Consider the following 20,881-nt stretch of genomic DNA (forward strand, 5'->3'; position numbering starts at 1 on the left):
TCATTTCATGTTAGATATTCTTTGTCATTGGTTGATTACTTGGTAATGGCAATGGTTACAAGTACAAGTTACAACTTTAGTGATCAATGATGATAAATGTTATATATTGAATTTTGAAAGCTGGAAACTTTAAGATTGATGAATCATGAAACTCGATATGTTGTATGTTACTAACTTGTGGACGTGGTTGATGAAGATTATAACTTCTAGATGATTGGTGTTATATGGTTCAATCCATGTTTTTATGTTTTTTATATCTAATTCATCATTTTACATGCTTTTGTTGACATATATGCATCAAAATATATATTATATAAAAATGCGCTCTCGATTCACTCTCGAACCGAGACATTATGAAAATGTCGCTCCCCGCTCCCAAGTAACTTTGGTTAATTTTAGATTATATGCTTAATCTAAATGGAACCTTTCCCTTAATTGTTTTGAGAAATAGTCTTTAGAGTAGGTTGTGAGATGGAAGCCAATGGGAAGCAAGCAAAGACTTGATTAACAATACCTCCCCTTGTGTTCCAACCACCCAGTGCCTCCGGCGCTGCAGAGATTGTGGCTTTGACGACTGCAAGGTCACTGTGTTAACCACTAAGAAGGGCTGAATCCCTCAAGCTAGATGAGAGAGGGTTGTCCTAAGAGTCTATCAACCAAGCTTATGCTTGGAGGTAAGTTATTAATGCAACTACACTTAGGATGAAATGCAAGATTATGAGTGAGTCTTAGTTTAAGATTGTTTATGTGATTTAAGTACTTAATGTTGATTAATTTATGGCAAGAGTACTTAACAATGTATTGAAAGACAATCTTAAACAAGAACAATTGCTCAATGATACAAGTGCCAATAATAAACAAGAGATCCTCTAGATGCAATTGCTCAAAAATATAGATCCACAATAGATAAACAATAGAGCAACAATTAACCAGTGATTTAGTATGATAAGCCAATGACCATTATCTAGAAAAGACAATAAGATAGCAAGTGTTCTTAGCCAATATTCTTCAATAGGAGATGTGCAATTAGATTTACCAATCTTCAAGTTAAGAACACTTAGATGCAATTTAGATCATCACTGATTAAAACAAGTTACTTCAATGCCACTTATCCAGAGATGCTTATTAAACTCACAAGATGTCAATATGCCCAAAGATACCAAGGAAAGATATGATTAGAGTGCTTTAGTGAGTGAGCTTATTAGATGTGAATTATGAACTTCATAGCATATAAATTTACAAGGAAAACACAATGTTAGCTACCTCCACAATAACAAGATCATCATTAGCTTGCTGATCTGTTTGTTTATTTACTGTTGTAATAACTTACTTTAGATCTGATTTATCATTGAATACATCATAATGTGGGCCAAACACATAAATTTACATTTTCTAGTCATTGGAAAATTTCATGCTTCATATGTTGGGCAAATTTCATGGTTTAAAGTTATTTTCTTACTGCTGTCCTAAAACTAATAAGTGCTGGAATTTTTTGAAGTATTATTGCTGATCTAAATTGTTGAAAATCTAAAGTTTTCTAGTCATCATAAAGTGGGATAAACACGTAAATTTACATTTTCTAGTCATTGGAAAATTTCATGCTTCATATGTTGGGCAAATTTCATGGTTTAAAGTGATTTTCTTACTGCTGTCCTAAAACTAATAAGTGTTGGAATTTTCTGAAGTATTATTGCTGATCTAAATTGTTGAAATTCTAAAGTTTTCTTATCTCATCTCGATCTTAAGAATTGTCTAAGTTTGCATCTAAAAACAATCAAGAATCTAAGTCTAATTTTGTTGATGAATAGAGTTAACTTGAGCATCTAAGATCTAATTGGCATTGTGATACCAACATAAGAATATTTTTTGAAGAACTTGGACTTACATCTTGTGTTAATAATCATTGGTGGATAAATGCTCTAGTTTCTTTGAATTGATATCATGTTGTGGAATATTGTTTAGTATTGGCACTTGTATCTTTAAACACTTGTCTTGTCATAAGGTTGCTAATTAATCATTGTTAAGTACTCTTGCTATAAGATAAATTCACACTAAGTACTTAAGTAACATAAACCAATCTTAACTCAAGATAAGTTCACTCAATCTATCTTGCATAAGCATTCTAGGATCTAGCCCGCATTAAGAACTTACCTCCTAGCATAAGCTAGGTTGATAGACTCCTAAGGCAACCCTTTTTCAATTAACTTGAGGGATTCAACTCTTCTTAGTGGTTAACACAGTGGCCTTGCAGTAGGCAAAGCCACAGTCTCTGCAGCGCCGAAGGCACTGGGTGGGTGGAACGCAGGGGGAGATATTGTTAATTAGGCCACTACCTGCTTCCCGTTGGCTTCCATTTCACAACCTACTCTGAGGACTGTTCCTCAAAACAGTTAAGGGAGGTTCTATTTAGATTAGTCATATAACTAAAAATAACCAAGATCATTGCATCACACATAGCTTCTAGGATTTGCACATCATATAGGTTAGTCGATCATTCAAGCAACAGGTGTTCATCCAGTTACTTGGCATTAATTCACATTAAGCAAGAATTGTGACTCCATAAGGCACTAGTCTCATACTCGAAAATCTAATCTAATCATTAATCTTGCTAAAATTTTACTTAGTAGTTAGGCCACTCATCTGTGTCTCCCAGGCGAGTTGGTTTCCAACTCATTTTCCTTCACCTCATTTCCATAGGGACTACCCCCCATAGCCTGTTGTTGGGAGACAGCTAGAATAGAGTGACAACCTCCGCTCTGTGCGGTTGTCGCGGTGCCTATACAATCCAGGCGACAAGAAGCTGATCTGCATCTTGCGGTACAGCCACAACATTTTCTACATAGGCTTTTAGGCCAAATTCATCTAGTAGGAAGGACATCCTAGCCTACCAGATGACGTAGTTGGAGGTTCCCTCCAACCTATTTAGATCTCTAAGCCCAACTGTGGCCATCTCTGAATCTGGAACGAAAATCTACCTCTTCCCTCTGCTCGGCTGCTAAATCTGCTATTCGCACTCCCTTCTGGAGTGAGAACTTTGCTTGCAGCTACTGCGAATGCAACTGGAAATTTGGATTTCTTAGGCTAGAAACCCTCTAAGAGAAATTCTCTCTATGTGTGCACTTTCTCTTCAACTCGACGCTGATTCTGCTGTTGCAAAACCCTCTTGCGCCCAAACAAGGAATCAACTCAACGAAAGTCCAAGCTACAACTGCTCCTCTTCCTACTATAATCACTCGAATTGGAAAGCCGAATTTTTCTGCCAACTTGCACTAAAAAAATTCGAACTATCCAACAATTCGCGCTGCCTAGCTTAGGCTTTGCGTAGCCCCTAGAAAATTCGTCCAGTTGCTCCCTGTGAACATTGAATTTTCTTCTCCGCTTATGAGCTTCCCTGTTGATCAAAATCGCTCTGATACTATGTGAAAATTTGACCACTGAAATCCTATTGCAGCAATTGGAAATTATTCTTCTAACTGTAAATTAATTAGCAATTTATTTGCTACGACAAATATAAAATAAATCACACTGCAACTTTCACAAATTAAAATACTGCAGAAAATAAACTGGAAACTGAGAAAATATTGGCACACACACACACATGAAATATGACAGTTATTTTTGGACAAAAGTCCCTCGAAAAACCCAACTTGGGAAAACTGGTGCAACAACTGAGGGTTTTATTATTAAGCAGTAGTGAGAAATTCTGAGTACAATCTATGGATGCTCAGTTGGCTATCCAATCAACAAGTATTTGAAAAAAGTAATTAAAGAGAAAAATTCTCTCACTCCACAAACAATCTTGGCATTGGCTCCTCCAAAAAAACTAGTTGTCCAAACCCTTGCGCAGGCCCTCTGTGCAGTCTTCGTGCTGCCTCTCACACGTGTCGCTCTATTTAGCCTCTGATCAAGCCGTCATGCCTGTCTTTGTTGTTGGAAGTGACTCTCCGAGCCTCTGGAATACTTTCCCGGCCTTTGGAAACTGAATCAACTTCCTCTCCAGCGAAATCGAACTGCTCCGCTGAAGCTTCGACACAGCCCTTGCGCAGGTTCTACATGGAATACTTCTGTCACTTGATGCTGGCTCTTCGCATCTGGAAATATTCCTTCAGACTCATTGTTCCTGCCCCTCTGTGTCTCTACTTCCCTTTTCTTGCTCGAACTCTTCCAGCTGCTGCTCTCTTGAAAGTCAAACTACCCTAGGAAGTCCATCTCAAGTGTCACAAGTGTGTTTCTCCATCTACCCATCGAATTCTTCTTATAATGTCCAGTTGGTACTCCAACAACCAAGATTAAGTCTTAATCAATGGGTTATATTATTTCCTTGTCGATCCATGTGAATTTCTAGATAATTCTCACATTTCTCAATTAATATTGATTAATTAACCACTTTTCCTAAGTTTAGACTTAAAAAATATTTAAAAATTGGTTAATAATCTAATTGAGCCATTCTAGGTGGAATTTCTAGAAACAATTTCTCGGTTATGGAGAACTGTAATATCCTGTTTCAGAGATATTTCCCGAAACCCCAGTAAACTCCAACCAAAAATGCACAAATAATATAATAACCGGGGAACTCAAAATGATAAAAATAACAGTGGTACAACATATAATAATGTAAACATGAAATGCTAAGCCATTTTATTATACTGAGTAATGGAACGAGTATAGGAGGTGATCAGAAGGATGGCACCTCGACTTGCACTAGGCAAGTGAAGATATACACTTAGAATAGCAAAGGAATGGCCTCTCTCTGAACTGCGTGGATGCTACTGGAGAACTGCTGGGCTGCTGCTACTATTGGAAATCAAATGAGGATTTGGGGCTGTTCCCTTCCTCAGAAAATGTTGAAACTTTGGAATCTGCCTCTACTCAGAAAACCTAGAAAAACCTAGAAAGCTTTTCTGAAATGGCCAACCCCCGAAAATCGCCCCCTTGGGGAATCACGCAATCCCTCAAGGCCCTGCGCTGTCACTGAGTAGAATCCTCCAAAATACTGCCTGAAACTCTGACAAACCACTGCAATATGCAAGAGTTGATCCCTTGCTCAATATCCCAGCTCAACTCCTCCACAAATCCTCAATCCGGAACTGCTCCCAGAAGAATTGCGTCCCTCTCTCCCAAGACTGCGCAGTCCTCCAATGCTCAGCTCCACCTCAATGCCAAAGATCAAAACTACTGTAAAAACATTGCTGAAAATACCTTGCCCGAGTAGGCACTCGAAGTCCCCTGGGGCTAAGGGTGAGATCTCCGAGTGGAGACACTTAGTGCACTAAACAGTGCTGCAGACAGGCTAAACAGCTAGCGTGCTCCAAGTCGAAGTGACTAGCTCAAATGGTCATAACTGAATGCCAAAATGAGGAGGCTCCTCTCTCCTTTATAGCATTGGCATCTCTCAATCCCAAGATTCACTTCCTCCAACGTAATCTCCTCTTGCCACGTGTTCGTTTCTCCATCTGTGCAATCCCTCCAAGTGTCTGCGTGGGCCCCATCTCTGCGTGGTCCTTTGGCCCCCTTGGCTCCCCTTTAAGTCACAACGTTGTGCTACTAGGAAGTGACTTTTATTCTAAAAGTGAGTTATGCCCCCTTTTCCTCGCCTTTTTATTTACACATAACTATAGAAGGCAAAATTGAGCAAAATCGAATATTCCAACTAGCCATAGTTAATTAGGAATATTACAAGAACTCTTGTGTTTTAGTCTCTCCACAACGTTTCGAGACTAGAACACCTTCGATGCTACAAAAACTAACAAGCTATCCATGTTAGCAGTAATGTAATCAACTTCAGCTGTACTTAGAGCAATAGACTTCTGCTTATGAAAATTCTATCACTGTAACAACTGATTTATTTTACCTACTTATTTCCCGATAAGTTATTTATGAAAATCCTTTAATAAACATTAAACTAAATTCTGCTGCCGATATCACATCATAATACAGAAACAAACACATGCACAAGAATTAACACATCGACACAAATATTTTGGACAATCAGTCCCCGGAAAAACCCAATGTGGGAAAACCGGTGTAGCAAGGGAGGATTTTATTATTCAACAATTCTTCAATACAACTGGGTGCCAAACTGGCTTACCCAACAGAGAGAAAATTCTTCAGCACTTCCCCTAGGCTCAGTGTCAGCCTCGCTGCCCTCTGCGTAGCTCCTAAACCCTCTGCGTCAGTCCCTGCCTCTCTGCGTCAGCGCTGGGCCTCTCTGCGTCACCCATGCAGGCCCTCCAGTGACTGCGCAGTCTACAACCTATGTGTCTGCCTCTCCAACCTCTGTGTTGTTCCCCTGGTGCTGTTCCTGACTCTCTGTTCCGTACTTGCTACCTCCTGCTACTCTCCAGATCACTAGTTCGAATTTCTCAGCGAACCTCGCTCCAGAAATCGAACTGACTGGTCTCCCTCAGTATATTCTCCAACTGACCCTCAAGCCTTTTCTTATACTTTTCCTGTTGGTCCTTCAATGGCCGAGATTAAATCTCTAATCAACGGCTAAGATTAGATTTGGCTTGTTCCATGAATTTTGGAACCTTCTAATCCAATTTTATATTAATACCCATTAATATTTTATTTTTTCTAAGTTTAGACTTAGGAACTCCATTAAAAATATTAATTATTTTAATATCTCCCAAACCGGTTAGAATTTGCCCAAACCATTTTTGGGTCTTGGAGATCTCATGTGCTTTAGCCTCTCCACCAATTTTCATGGCTAGAGCACATCCAATGCTACCCCAAATCAACACTCCCTCTTAGCGAGGACTGTGCTCTAGTAATACTCCACACTGAGCATTACTCTGATCATACGGCATTGGTACCTGTGCTGATGCTAAGCCTCCTTGCCCAACATCCTCTGCACTGCTGCATCCTGTACTGCTGCCCATGGCTCTATCACTGCCACTGCTACATCTGTACTGCAGCTCCCTCTGCATCTGTGCTGTTGCTGGTCCATCTTCCCAACACTGCATCTGCACTGCAACTCCCTCTACATCCGTGCTGCTGCTAGTCCTTCTTCCCAACACTGCATTTGCACTGCAAACTCCTTCTCATCATGTTGCATTGTGCTACTGCTGACTACTACTGCACTGCAACATCATACCGATTTCTGCTGCTGAAATGGATTCTTTATCATCCCCATCTTCTCCCTGAAATAATCAAACTTGGTTCTTCCAAGGGCCGTGGTAAGGATGTTTTCCAACCTGTTCTCCTGTAGGAGTGTAGCTTACCTGTACAGCTCCTCGTTGGACACACTCTCTAACAAAGTGACACCGGATATCAGTATGCTTTGACCAATTGTGAAACACTAGATTCTCAGAGAGCTGGATACAACTTTGATTATCACACATGATTCTGGTCGCCTCCATCTTTCTTCTAAATAGGTTCACAAGTAGTTTTCTAAGCCATATGGCCTCGCACGAAGCTATGCTTGCGGCCATATATTCTGCCTCAACTGAGCTCAGAGCCATAGATTTCTATTTCCAACTGCACTAGGAGGTCATTCCTAATCCAATGTTGAAACAGTACCCAAAGGTACTTTTTCGATCCACTGAACTTCCTGCCCAATCTGCATCAGTAAACCCACTCAATCTGATATCCTTACCCCTGGTGTACAAGAGTCCATAATCGATTGTTCCCTGTAAATACTTGAGAACATGTTTGGCTGCTACCTAGTGCGCCCTTTTCGGCTCCACCATGAATTGACTGAGGGTGTTGACAGTATAACAAATGTCTGGTCTGGTATTGACCAGATACATCAGGGATCCTATGAGCTGCTTGTATAAGGTGGGATCGACATCTTTGTCTTCTGATGCATCAATCTTCTTCCAGTTGGTTATCATTGGAGTAGCCATGGGTCTACAGTCCTCCATCCTGAATCTCTTCAGGATTTCTGTAGCATATCTCCCTTTCCCAAGGAAGATTAGAGGCTCATTCTCTACAACCAGATAGTAGAGATTTGGATCTGCGTCACTCTTGACAAATCCCATTTTCTGCAAGTAGCCATCGATTCACCCATACCATGCTCTAGGTGCCTATTTCAGCCCATACAAGGCTTTCTTCAATATGCATACATGAGACTTCTTCTCATGTGTTTCAAAGCCCTCTGGTTGTTCAATGTATATCTCTTCTTTTATCACACCATTCAGAAATGCCGTTTTGACATCCATCTGATAAATCTACCACCCCATTTGTGCTAGAAGAGATATAACGGTTCTAATAGATGTATACCTGGCTACCGGGGCGAAGGTCTCTTCGTAGTCAATTCCTTCCTTCTAAGTATACCCCTTAGCCACAAACCTGGCTTTGTATTTCTCAACACTGCCATTTGCAGCGTATTTAATCTTGTAGATCCATCTCGAACCTACCACTGATCTGTCTTGAGGCCTTGGCACTACCTCTCAAACATCGTTCACCATTATGGAGTTGTACTCCTCTACCATTGCATCCAACCAAACCTGATGTTGAGCTGCCTCCTGAAAACTGGTAGGCTCCCCATCCTGAGCTACTAATGCCTGATATCTATTTGGCTGTTTTCGCTCCCTCTTATTGTTCCTTGGCGCATCGATGAAGTCCTCTGCATCTCACAGAATCTGACGAAGTTCCCTGCTCGTTCTTCCTCTGCCAGTAGGTGCTTCTATTAGCTCCTCCTCATCCTGTGATTCTTCCTGACCCGAGGAAGAATTCTTTTCTTTCGTTGGTTGAAGAGGTTTGACCAACGGTTCCTCTTTTGACTGCTCCTCGGAAGGCATTTCTCGAGATTTTCTGAAAGCCCTGTCTTCCATGAACTTCACATCTCGTTGAACTACTACCTTCCTGCTCCCTGGAAGATAGATTTTGTATGCCTTAGTGTTCTCGCTATATCCCACTAGATATCCTTTCTCTGCAGTTTGATCCAACTTCTTCCTCTTTTCCTCGGGTATGCGGCAATATGCTAAGCTCCCAAATATCCTAAAATGACTGACTTTAGGCGTCTTCCCTGTGAATACTTTCTCTGGAGTAATCTTTCCTATTGCTCGATGAGTTCTATTCTGAACATAGACTGCTGTGTTGCATGCTTCTGCCCACAGGAATTTTGGCATATCCTAATTATACATCATGGCCCTAGCTGCTTCTATAATAGTCCTGTTCTTTCTTTCTGCGACTCCATTCTTCTCCGAATTGTACAGAGTTGTCCACTCCCTTCTGATGCCCTCCTTAGCACAAAAATCAATGAAGTCCTTATCGACATACTCTCCACCATTATCTGAGCGCAAAACTTTTATTTTCTTCCCAGTCAGATTCTCCACGAGAGCCTTGAACTCTTTGAATCGACAGAAAACCTCATCTTTGGTTTTCAGAAAATAAATCCAAGTTTTCCTTGAATGGTCATCAATGAAGGTAAGGAAGTACTCGACACCATTAAGAGCTTTAGTGGACATGGGTCCGCAGATATCTGAGTGTATCAATCCTAGTACACTTTTGGCCCTGTTTTTACATTTAGGAAATGCTGCCTTGGCATACTTTCCTAGAGCACATCCTCTGCTACATAATCTCGTTTCCTGCTAAGATCCGAAACTCCGTTGCAGTGCTCCTGAGAATTCTCAGAAGCCCATGGTGCAAATGTCCCATTCTTTTGTGCCATAGTTCGTTCAAATCCTTGTCTCCATGACTACCTATTAGTGCCATTGGTGATTCTAGTTGTAGTGTGTACAACTTGTTACTTTTGATCCTGATCTACACTTTTTTTTTCCAGCTCGGATGTTTGACGTATACTCTCTCCTTGATGAAGAAAACGTCATAGCCTTTGCCTTGAAGTTGCGACATGGAAAGTAAGTTCATCCCCAATCCTGGTACATGCAGAACATCGGTAGCACGGAACCGCTCTCCCGTTTCTGTTTGAAAAACTATGGTTCCCCTCCCTACTGGAGCACATTTTGCCTTGTTCCCCACGGTGATCTAAAAGTTCATCTTCTCCTCCTGATAATCTGAGAAACATTCCCGGATTCTGTCATATGCCAAGAGGCCCCACTGTCTATATACCATACTTTTGATGATGCAGAGCTAGTCACACAAGCCAGTTCTTTTTCCAGCCTGGAAGCCAACATAGAGAAATCAAAATCACTTTCTCTTGTGCAATTTTCTGAAAATCTGTGTGAGTCTCCTGACGTAGATGCCTCTGCATCATGGTCTCGACCCATAATTGATTTTCCCTTCCTGTCTTTGATTACTTGCTCTGATACCATGTGAAAATTCTATCACTGCAACAACTGATTTATTTTACCTACTTCTTTTCCGATAAGTTATTTATGAAAATCCTTCAGTAAACATTAAAATAAATTTTGCTGTAGATATCACATCATAATACAAAAACAAACACATGCACAAGAAATAACACACCGACACAAATATTTTGGACAATCAGCCTCTGGAAAAGCCCAATGTGGGAAAACTGGTGCAGCAAGGGAGGATTTTATTATTCAACAATTCTTCAGTACAATTGGGTGCCAAACTAGCTTACCCAATAGAGAGAAAATTCTTTAGCTCTTCCCCGAGTCTCAACATCAACGTGGCTGACCTCTACGTAGCTCCTAGACCCTCTGCGTCAGTCCCTGCCTCTCTGTGTCAGCACTGGGCCTCTATGCATCACCCACGCAGGCCCTCCAGTGACTGCACAGTCTGCAGCCTTTGCGTCTACCTGAGAGGCTCTGCGTCTGCCTCTCCAACCTCTGTGTCTACCTGAGAGGCTCTGCGTCTACCTCTCCAACCTCTGCTCTATTTCCCTAGTTCTGTTCCTGACGCTCTGTTCCTTACTTGCTGCCTCCTGCTACTCTCCAGACCACTAATTCGAATTTCTCAGCTAACCCCGCTCCAGAAATCGAACTGACTGGTCTCCTTCAGTATATTCTCCAACTGACCCTTAAGCCTCTCTTATACTTTTTCTGTTGGTCCTTCAATGGCCGAGATTAAATCTCTAATTAACGACTAAGATTAAATTTGGCTTGATCCATGACTTTTGGAACCTTCTAACTCAGTTTTATATTAATATCCATTAATATTTTATTTTTCCTAAGTTTAGACTTAGGAACACCATTAAAAATATTAATTATTTTAATATCTCCCAAACCGGTTAGAATCTGCCCAAACCATTTATGGGTCTTGGAGATCTCATGTGTTTTAGCCTCTCCACCAATTTTCATGGCTAGAGCACATTCGATGCTACCCCAAATCAACATTGCTTTCTGCTCATTCAAGAGATCATGGAAAATCCAAAGCTAAAGCAACACCTAGAAGTGCTCTTTCTATCAGTAGAGTTACCAGCCCAATTAACATCAATATATCCATGAAGTCTTACATTTTTAGCAGTGTATTTCAATCCTAGATTGGTAGTTCAATGCAAGTATCTGAGTACATCTTTTGCAACAATCTAGTGGTCATGAAAGGGATAAATTGTATGTTGATTTGAAGTGTTTACAACAAAGCATATGTCAGGCCAAGTGTTTACCAAAAACATCAAAGCACCAATGAGCTGTCTATACTCCATGGGATTTTCTAGATTAGGTCCTGCAACTTTGCCACATAATTTCTTAAAGTTCATTTCCATATTAGTATCCATCAACTTCCGTTCTACTATAGAAAATTTTTCAAGAAGCTTAACATGATATTTTCCTTGAGAAAGATAAATTTCACCAAGTCTTTGCCAAATCTCTAGACCTAGAAAGTAATGCATCAAACCAAGGTCTTTCTTTTGAAATTCATAAGCTAACTCCCTCTTACACTGGAGGATAAGAGGTTCTCCTTCTATTAAGAATAAATCATCAACATACAATACCAAAATCAAAGTTATACCTTGGATAGTCTTGAAGTAGAGGTTTGGGTCTGTATTGCATCTAGTGAAACTAGGCTTCATCAGGAAGCTATAAATGTGAGCATAACAAGCTTTTAGAGCTAGCTTCATCCCATATAAGGCTTTCTTCAGTCTACATACATGAGTTTTCTTATCTTGCTCTTCAAAGACATGTGGTTGTTCCACAAATACCTCTTCCTTGAGGAAGCCATGCAAGAAAGAAGGTTTCACGTCCATTTGGTGAAGAGTCCATCCCTGGTTAGCAACTAAGGCAATAATAGATCGAATAGCAGTATATCGAGCTACAAGTGAAAAAATCTCAAAATAATCTGTTCCCTCTTTCTGAGAGAAACCTCTAGCTACAAATCTAGCTTTGTATTTTTCAATACTACCATCTGCACCATGTTTAATCTTAAACAACCATTTGGAAGTGACACCAAATTTACCTTGAGGTCTAGAAATCACTTCCCATACATCATTCTAAATAATGGACTCATATTCTTCAATCATGGAATCTTTCTAGACTTGTTATTTTGCAGCTTCTTCAAAGGTGGAAGGTTTTGCCTGAATGATGTTGTTCATGGCAACAACATACACTTGAAACCGACTTGGCTTCTTACTTTCTTTGAACGTTCCTCTTGGGGAAGCATGTCGTTCAACATCTTGCAAGATATCTCGTAGCCATAGTGGTCTCTTTTTGGTAGGAGGATCATGAGGTGGAGGATCTAGAGGATCCATGGAACCCATGGGATTATCAACAAGCTCATTCTCGGGTTTCAGTTCAGACTCAAATGCAAATTATTTTTCATTAACAACTTGTCTTTCAGCAATGGCAGTAGGAGGATAGTTTCTTGCTTTTCCAAGAGCTGCATCTTCATCAAATGCTACATCTGTGCTAAACTCTATAGTTCTTTGATTAGGTACATAGATTTTATAAGCTTTTGAATTATCACAATAACAAACAAACGTACCTTTCTTACCTGAAGCTTCCAGTTTGTTCCTTTTCTCTTTCGACACATGGAAGTACACAAGACAACCAAAGATTCTCAAATGACTCACCTCAAGCCTTTCACTAGTGAAGACTTCTTCAGGAGTCTTATTGTCTAAGGCCTGATGAGGAGTTATGTTTTGCACATAAACAACAATATTTGCAGCTTCTTTCCACAAAAAATTTGGTAGATTTTGATCATGCAACATGGCTCTGACTGCTTCCATAATGGTTCTGTTCTTTCTCTCAGCCACACCATTTTGTTGTGGATTGTACGACACAATGGTTTCTTTCTTTATTCCAGCGTCTTTGCAAAGATCATTAAAATCATTGGAGGTGAACTCTCCCCCATTATCAGATCTGAAAGCTTTGATCAACTTTCCAGTTTGATTTTCAATCAGAGCCTTGAAATCTCTGAACATGTCAAATGTTTTCCATTTCTTTTTCAAAAAGAATATTCATGTCCTTTGAGAAAAATCATCAACAAAAATTATGAAATACAAGTAGCCACCAAGATAAGTAACTGGCATAGGTTCACATAAATAAGAAATTAGAATGTATGAATTGAAGTACTTGACTAGTTTTTGTTTTGCTTGAAGGGAATGGTCCCTTTACATGCTTTCCACTTGCACATCACTAGAAAACTCCTTCATAATCCAATCTGATCTCAAGAATTCCAAAAACCATCTTCCTTACATGAGGTAAGACTTTGTAGTGTAGGTGAGAAAATCTTCTGTGCCATAGCTCACACTGAAGATCAATATCATGGACCAGTGCATGAATGGGTTTACCATTGACTTTGTAAATCCCTTTACATCTTGACCCAAAAGTGAAGGCTTCTCTCATACTTGAGTTTAAAGGCCAGGTTAGAACTTTTCCATTAATAAAAACAACTTTCATTCCTTTATCTTCTAGAGCAAATATGGATACAAGATTCTTTTTCAGACTAGGTACATACAAAACTTCTTGCAAAAAAATAGATTTTCCGTCATCTAACTGAAATGAAACCGAACCATTACTTTTAACTTGGTGAGTAGAATTATCTCCAGGATAACATTTAAATTAGTCCCCCTCTCAACTAGATTAGAGAATGCTTCTTTGTAACCAGTAAGATGTTTGGAAGCACCACTATCAACTAGCCAATTATCAAATGAATCTGCAAAATAAGAACTAGAAAGAACAGAAACAAGAAAATATTCTGATTGAGTTTCCACCACGTTATTTTTATACCGTGGATTTATTGTTTTCTTAGGATGGTCTTTTATTTGATTTTTAGAAGTGTCTTTTCTATAAACAAATTTGTTTTTGAATCTAGGTGCTCTTCTTTTTTCTTTACAGTCACGAGCAAAGTGACCATGCTTTTGACAGTTAAAGCATCTAACTTTTGACATGTCTAGATTCCCTTTAAAGGAATCATTTGATTTGAAAGCAGATTTCTTTGAAAAATGATGAGAGCCTTTATTACCTTTCTTTCTCTTGTCATAGGCTGAAAATGCAGTAGGTTCTTCTTCATGATGTGAAATTCTCCCTCTGGAGATCATTTTGGCTTCTCTTGAATAGACTTTCCCAGGAGCTCATCAAATGTGGGAATAGTGTTAATATTGTTATGGTGGTGATAAAAGTTTCCCAAATAGGATAAAGGCCTCAAAGTGCAGTCAACACCATTTCTTTGTTGGATACAATTACACCAACTGTTGACAGTTGATTTTTAATTTTGGTCATTCTCAGGAAGTATGCTTGAACCATCTCTCCTTTGTTCATCTTGATGTCCTTCAGTTGATTCTTCAAGGCAATAATCTGGTTCAAGTTACTAATTTCAAATATGCCAATTAGTTTGTCATACATTTATTTAGCTTTCTTCAAACTAGAAACATAAGTAATGAAATAATCACTAAGAGAATAAAAGATAATTTTTCTAGCTTTGATTTCATCCATTTTATGTTTGGATTTGACAACAACACGTGGATCAACTACTATGTCCTCAACATACTCTAGAACTTCGTGTTCTTCAAAAGTGATATCTAGCCTTGATTTCTATGGACCAAAGTTTGAAGCATCATTCAACTTCTCCTCTACCTTGAAGTAGGACGAAGTCATCTTGATCAGAAAACTTTGGTAGCAAGTGGGGTCTCTTTAGGTGATATCTGGTCTACTTGGACTTGTCTTCACGAAGGCTCTGATACCATGTTAAAATCTGAAAGTTCTATGCAAAATATTAAAAATTCTTTGCAGAAACTTGAAAGTTCTATTTAAAAAACTGAATGTACTTTGTAGAAATTTGAAGCTGAATGTACTTTGTAGAAAAATGAATGTACTTTGTAAAAAACATAATGTTTTATGCTGAGACTTGAAAGTACTTTGCAAAAAATAAATGTTCTATGCTGTTATGATTACTTAGAATGCAAATTTTTCATTCAAAACTTTTCAGATCAACAATTGTAGATAGAACATAAACATAAGGATCATAAGAAGACAACCAAGCATAAATATTAAACGCTGAGATCTTGGTCCAATGACCAGGGAAAAATCCAAATGATTTTTCTTCTATTAGATTTCTTCAATTGTTCAACATAGCACACACACGCACACACACACCGAATGAATCTAATCAACTTGCTACTGAAGCGCTCTTGCTCTTTGCTTGAAGATCTCCACCTTCTCTTGATCAGATCTTGTCCTTCACACTTGTTCCAACTCTTTCCTTGCTCTTGCTCTTCACTTTTTCTCACATTTCTCTTGCACACACTCAACACTTGATCTCCTTTTTCACAATGAACATGCTACTCTCAACTCTCACTTGCTTTTACTTAAATAGATGAGAAAGAATAGTAGTTACAAAATGAATTCATGACTTGAGCCAACAATAGGAGAATCGAATTCCATGAGGGAGGAGTTATTTGAGGAGAAGTGTAACTCATCTCAAGAATAGAGAGAGAGGTACACTTGTCTTGAGGATTTACAATTCGAATTAGGGAGAGAGAGAGTTACACTTAGACATGAGAGAATATTTAGTGAGAGCTACAAATCGAATTGAGTGAGGGAGTTACAAGTGTATTTAATTAGGAGTTACACTTTTGCCATACATCAAATTAGTGAAGGAGAGTTACATTCTCTTAAGTGTGAAGTTACTATTTTATTCCAAGAGAGGTTCAATTTGCCAAGTAAGAGATTCTCAATTTAATTGACTTATTCTATGAGACTATTGAGAATTCGTTTTTATTAATCGATTAATATTTTATAAGTAATAGTATCATAATAATAATAATACTAGTAAGAATAAAATATTAATTCTTGACTTGTATAATCATGATTGATTTGATTTTAAAGTGAATTCCATATGTCGAGATCATCCTTGATCATTTAGACATGACTTTCTATTTTTGGAAAGTCACTTCCAAATTGAGATGTGACTTACTATTTTTGGAAAGTCATATTATAATTGTTAGAAATGAAATTCTATTATAGGTGGTTCAAACAGAACTGAAAGATATGATTTCTTCTAGCAGAAATTCATCCTTGAGATGCCAAATTTTAACATCCGAGCTACATAAACTAACACAATGAAGAAGTTGAAGGTAGCTTTTGCGAACGCCAGGGGAGGTAGGTGGGTCATGTGTGAGGGTGAGACAAATCTATTTCTGAATGGATTTATATTTGTTCTCGAACTAGCGGTTCTTGGGATAGGAGCCAGGGAGAGGTTTTTGGGTATGTTGATGAATAGTGTGGGGGTAGGTATCAAGGCCTGCCTCCATGGGGACAGTGGAAAGCATCTCAGATTTTGTTGTGTTTGTGTCCAGTGACCTGAAGTAGGAAATTGAGGGGAGCAACTCCTTGAGGCAGGTGGTGTAGGAGTCGCCATACTTTCTATCAAAGAGGAAGGTAGTACGGAGGGTTGGCAGGGTGCATTTGGGGGTGGGGAGAGAGTGAGGAATAGGAAAAAGAAACTACACACTTTGCCATCTGTGTATCCACATGATTTCTGGATCTGAAGATGTCCACCTAGCATTAAAGACAGGCCAAAGGGTGTTTCAGATGCAACACAGCGTAAAGCTTCTTCAGATCGCAGTTCTGGATTGGTTTACCAAAGCACCAGCACCGCACCCTTGGATTAGGGCCTTGCATTTGGATGTTCATCTTAAACAAATCCTCAGAAGAGATCAGCATTTGGATCTCCTGGATGGTCTCTCTGTCCAAAATAAGGAGATCATTCGGTGAGCTAACATCCTCCAATCCAACTCCACCCATGATCTGGCATTGGAATCCCACAAGTCCTTCCAAAAAAGTGCCCTTCCTACTTAGCCTGCAAACAGTTGGTCAGGTCTCATAGCTTGAACATGTCTTATTATTAGCTGGATGGAATTCTTGCTAGCCAACTGAAGTTCCATCAAAATATGTTGACTTATCAATAGACGAGTAATGAGCACATTTTCATTATATGTTTTGAATTTTTAGTATTCTCAATATGACTGGTGATTCAGCCCTCAAATTGTGTAGCAGTAGTAAGAAACCTGACTAGATGGCCACAACCAGTCTGCAGAGAAATTCAACCCCCAGGTAATGCAATATATCCTTGTCTAATCCAAGACCACTACACTCTATTTTAATTCCCCATGACACACAATACGCATATCCGGCCATTCAATTTAATGTACTATGCTCCAATAACTTGAGGGATTGCCACACCTGAAAATTATGCTTGTTAGAATTCTGTGAATATCTGCAGGTCACCAAGCTTGAGGAAGATTTTCAGTTCAATTTCAACTGTGTCACGGCCCACCTGTGTACAACAGAGGCTGACTCTTGTGCTCGATTGCTAATCCTGTTAACACTTTTAGTGGGACTTTTCTCCTTAAAGTATATGAAACCATGGTTTGGAAGGGAGCATATGCCATAAACTGACTCTTAGGAAAATTCTCAAGACTTCACTGCACAGAGGGCTGCTTGATACATGCATTATCTTTTATCTGAAATCACTACGCACTGGATTTTGATTCCTCCCTGAGTCCCTATATATGAAATAGACACTTATATCAAGCTATCCAAGCAATGTGATGTTTTGTGGAATTCTAAATGCACACCCATGCTTGTTTGGTCACTTTTTTATTTTGATCAGAGAATACCTTTGTTTATCTTGATGAAGTCTGGAGATGATTGGCAGGTGATATTTGTTGTTGATGCCAGTGGAAGTATGGCACTGAATCGCATGCAAAATGCAAAAGGTGCTGCCATGCAACTTCTTTCTGAGAGCTATACAAGCAGAGATCAGGTATTTCAGTTTATGTTTGTGTCAATGTGTTGTGCAAGGAGTTTTGTCAAACACGTTGCTTAAGTATTTCAATCACTAGCATCCTATTTCTCATTTTTCCTCAAGGCTATCATCTATATTAGTCACCATGCACATAGTATAGCCTGCTTTAAAATTCGATGAGTTTGTACAGATGGCATCATGGACATAAAGAAAGGACAAACATTAATATTTGCTAGCAGTAATCCAATATAGGAAATTATGTTGGGGACAGGTATCAATTATTCCATTTCGTGGAGATGCAGCAGATGTCCTCCTACCACCATCTCGATCAATTGCAATGGCAAGAAAACGACTAGAGAGGCTACCTTGTGGTGGTGGCTCTCCCTTGGCTCATGGTCTTAGTATGGTACATTTTACTGTTTCATTGCAATGAATGAAGTTGTATAGGACCTGATTCCTTCTTATATCTACAAAGCATCACATTTCTTCATTTATAAAAACTGCATTTCATACTATTTAAACTAGAAGAACATTCCAATATTTGATTTTGCAGGCTGTTCGAGTAGGATTAAATGCTGAGAAGAGTGGAGATGTTGGACGTGTGATGATAGTGGCTATCACAGATGGAAGGGCTAACATATCATTGAAAAGATCTACTGATCCAGATTCTAGTGCTACCGATTCACCAAAACCTTCCACACAAGAGTTGAAGGTGATCCATTTATGTATATGTTTATGGAATATGTATTACAATTAAACTTCATTTTAAATTCATGGTATTTCATGTTTTGCTAGAGCTGCATAAATAAATTCAGTTGTAAGTAATCCAAAAGGTTTTTCACAGAGATATCGTTGCTTTAGGGGAAATTTGTTTTTATTTTAGAACTCTTTTAAAAAGGTCTAAAATTACCGATAAAGAATATTTTAAAAGTGATCAAATATGTTCTCAAATAAAGAACGAGAAAGTTGAATTTCCAATTTGGAGATCTAGCAGTCCTCCAGATGTTAAAAATTATTTGTATAAAGAATTCAAATGACCAAGAAAATTACCGTAGATACAAGAGATAAGATAATAGTATCAATCTCTGACAGATGACTACAAAGGTAGGTCTGTTGAAGAAATAATTTGTTATTGATGTCAAATGTTGTCTCGATGGAGATAAAAATCACATAGGCTTAAAAAGGACTTTAAGCCCTTTCCAATAAGTATTTACTTGCCTCCTAACTCCTCCTCGTTCAAGAAAAATTGAATTTACAAGTTGAAAAATGACTATTTTTTATCTTTGTCAAGTTGGCCTACATAAACAGTGAACACAAGTCAGCTTCCTCCTCCTCAACATTTGTGACAGTTCAGTTTAATGAAACTTGTATAAATCAAAACCCCTTCTCCTCCATTTGGTAGTCAACTGTTGAGAAATCTAGGGCAATGATATTAGGTGATTTCTCTTCTATTAGTAACTGCTTGTGTGTAGTGACAAAACACAATAACTAAAATCTGAAATACGGAAAGCCTGAAGAATTAATTTGTACTTACCTTAACTGCTGCTGGTTCTGCTACTGAACTGGTGATTCTGCTGCTGGTGATGCCGTGGCTATTTTGATCCAATCTCCGGGAAACCAATTCCTCCCAGCCAGACTGAGCAGATGGCTGCTCAACCCAGTAAGCTACTCGCAGAAGCTTACTGCCCCCGTGCCCAGAACCTCAGGCCGGCTAATGCTCTTCCACTGGTAATTCTTAGTCCTCTGGTCTGAACTCCTAATTTCAGCTCCTGCCCTCCATCTCCGTTTTCCCCCCCCCCCTGATCGGTTCAGATTAGTGATTTATAATGGAAGGCTTGGCGGTGGCCACCCTCCTGCTTACGGCCACCGCTCTTCTCCCTCTTGACACGCCTCTGCATGCAATTAACTCTCAGATATTTCCCGGCAAGGTGTGCTCTGTTATAAATTTTTAGCAGGTTGGACGCGCCCCTTTAATGAACTTTGGTATATATATATTCTTTAGCACAGTTTAGATTTACGTTTATAAAGTTCATTTATGTTTTTATAACATTTCCTTTATATATGTTATAAAGTTCAATGATATCTTTTATAACATTTCATTATATATGTTATAAAGTTAAATGATATATTTTATAACATTTCATTATATATGTTATAAAGTTAAATGATATATTTTATAACATTTCATTATATATGTTATAAAGTTAAATGATATATTTTATAACATTTCATTATATATGTTATAAAGTTCAACGATATATTTTATAAATTTATATTATAAAGTCTAATTATATATTTTATAAAATTTAATATATATATATATTATAAAGTTTAAAGTTTAAAATTTTATTAATGGATCAATTTAGATGGGTCGTTACATTGTGAGTGCTTTTACTTCTTTAGATTAGGATCTTCTTTTACTTAGGTTATTAGTGTTCTGCTTCATCAAACAGCTACCAATGCATAAACCATAAAGAGACAAGAGACACAAAATATAGGCTGTCAGCCAGGGCTAAAACCTCTCACTCTTTGAGAGGAAAACCCGCACAAATTCTTCTTATAGAGATTCCAACTGACGAATACCAAGACCAAGACCCTTGACCTATTTGCCCTTCCAAGACCAAGACACAAAACCTCCTTGATAAGATTCTTCTTGCTTTTCTTCCTCTTTCTTGGCTACCCTTTAGAATTCGGTTTCCTCTTCACTGCTTCAGAACTGTTCCTTACTTCGGCTTCCTTGAGGACCTTAGAGGACTGTACTGCTGTCCTTACTGCTGCCCTTACCTTCTTACCTTTGCACTGCTTTGTTGCCCCTGCACTACTTACT

General features: G+C 38.7%; 1 protein-coding gene across 2 annotated transcripts in view; it reads left to right on the top strand.

Moving 5' to 3' along the window:
- The window catches only part of ALB1 (ALBINA 1), a 309,920-nt gene that overhangs the window by 184,250 nt on the left and 104,789 nt on the right, over positions 1 to 20,881 (top strand). For both annotated transcript variants that reach the window (XM_089377590.1, XM_089377589.1), the window contains 3 exons: positions 17,965 to 18,072; positions 18,326 to 18,460; positions 18,608 to 18,766. In XM_089377590.1, the coding sequence (XP_089233716.1) occupies positions 17,965 to 18,072; positions 18,326 to 18,460; positions 18,608 to 18,766 (402 nt within the window). The remainder of the gene's footprint in view (positions 1 to 17,964; positions 18,073 to 18,325; positions 18,461 to 18,607; positions 18,767 to 20,881) is intronic.

This window comes from Pinus tabuliformis, chromosome J, assembly GCF_031772625.1.
Source record: "Pinus tabuliformis cultivar Carrire ecotype Pingquan chromosome J, CPIR1, whole genome shotgun sequence".
NCBI classification, from domain to species: Eukaryota; Viridiplantae; Streptophyta; class Pinopsida; order Pinales; family Pinaceae; genus Pinus; species Pinus tabuliformis.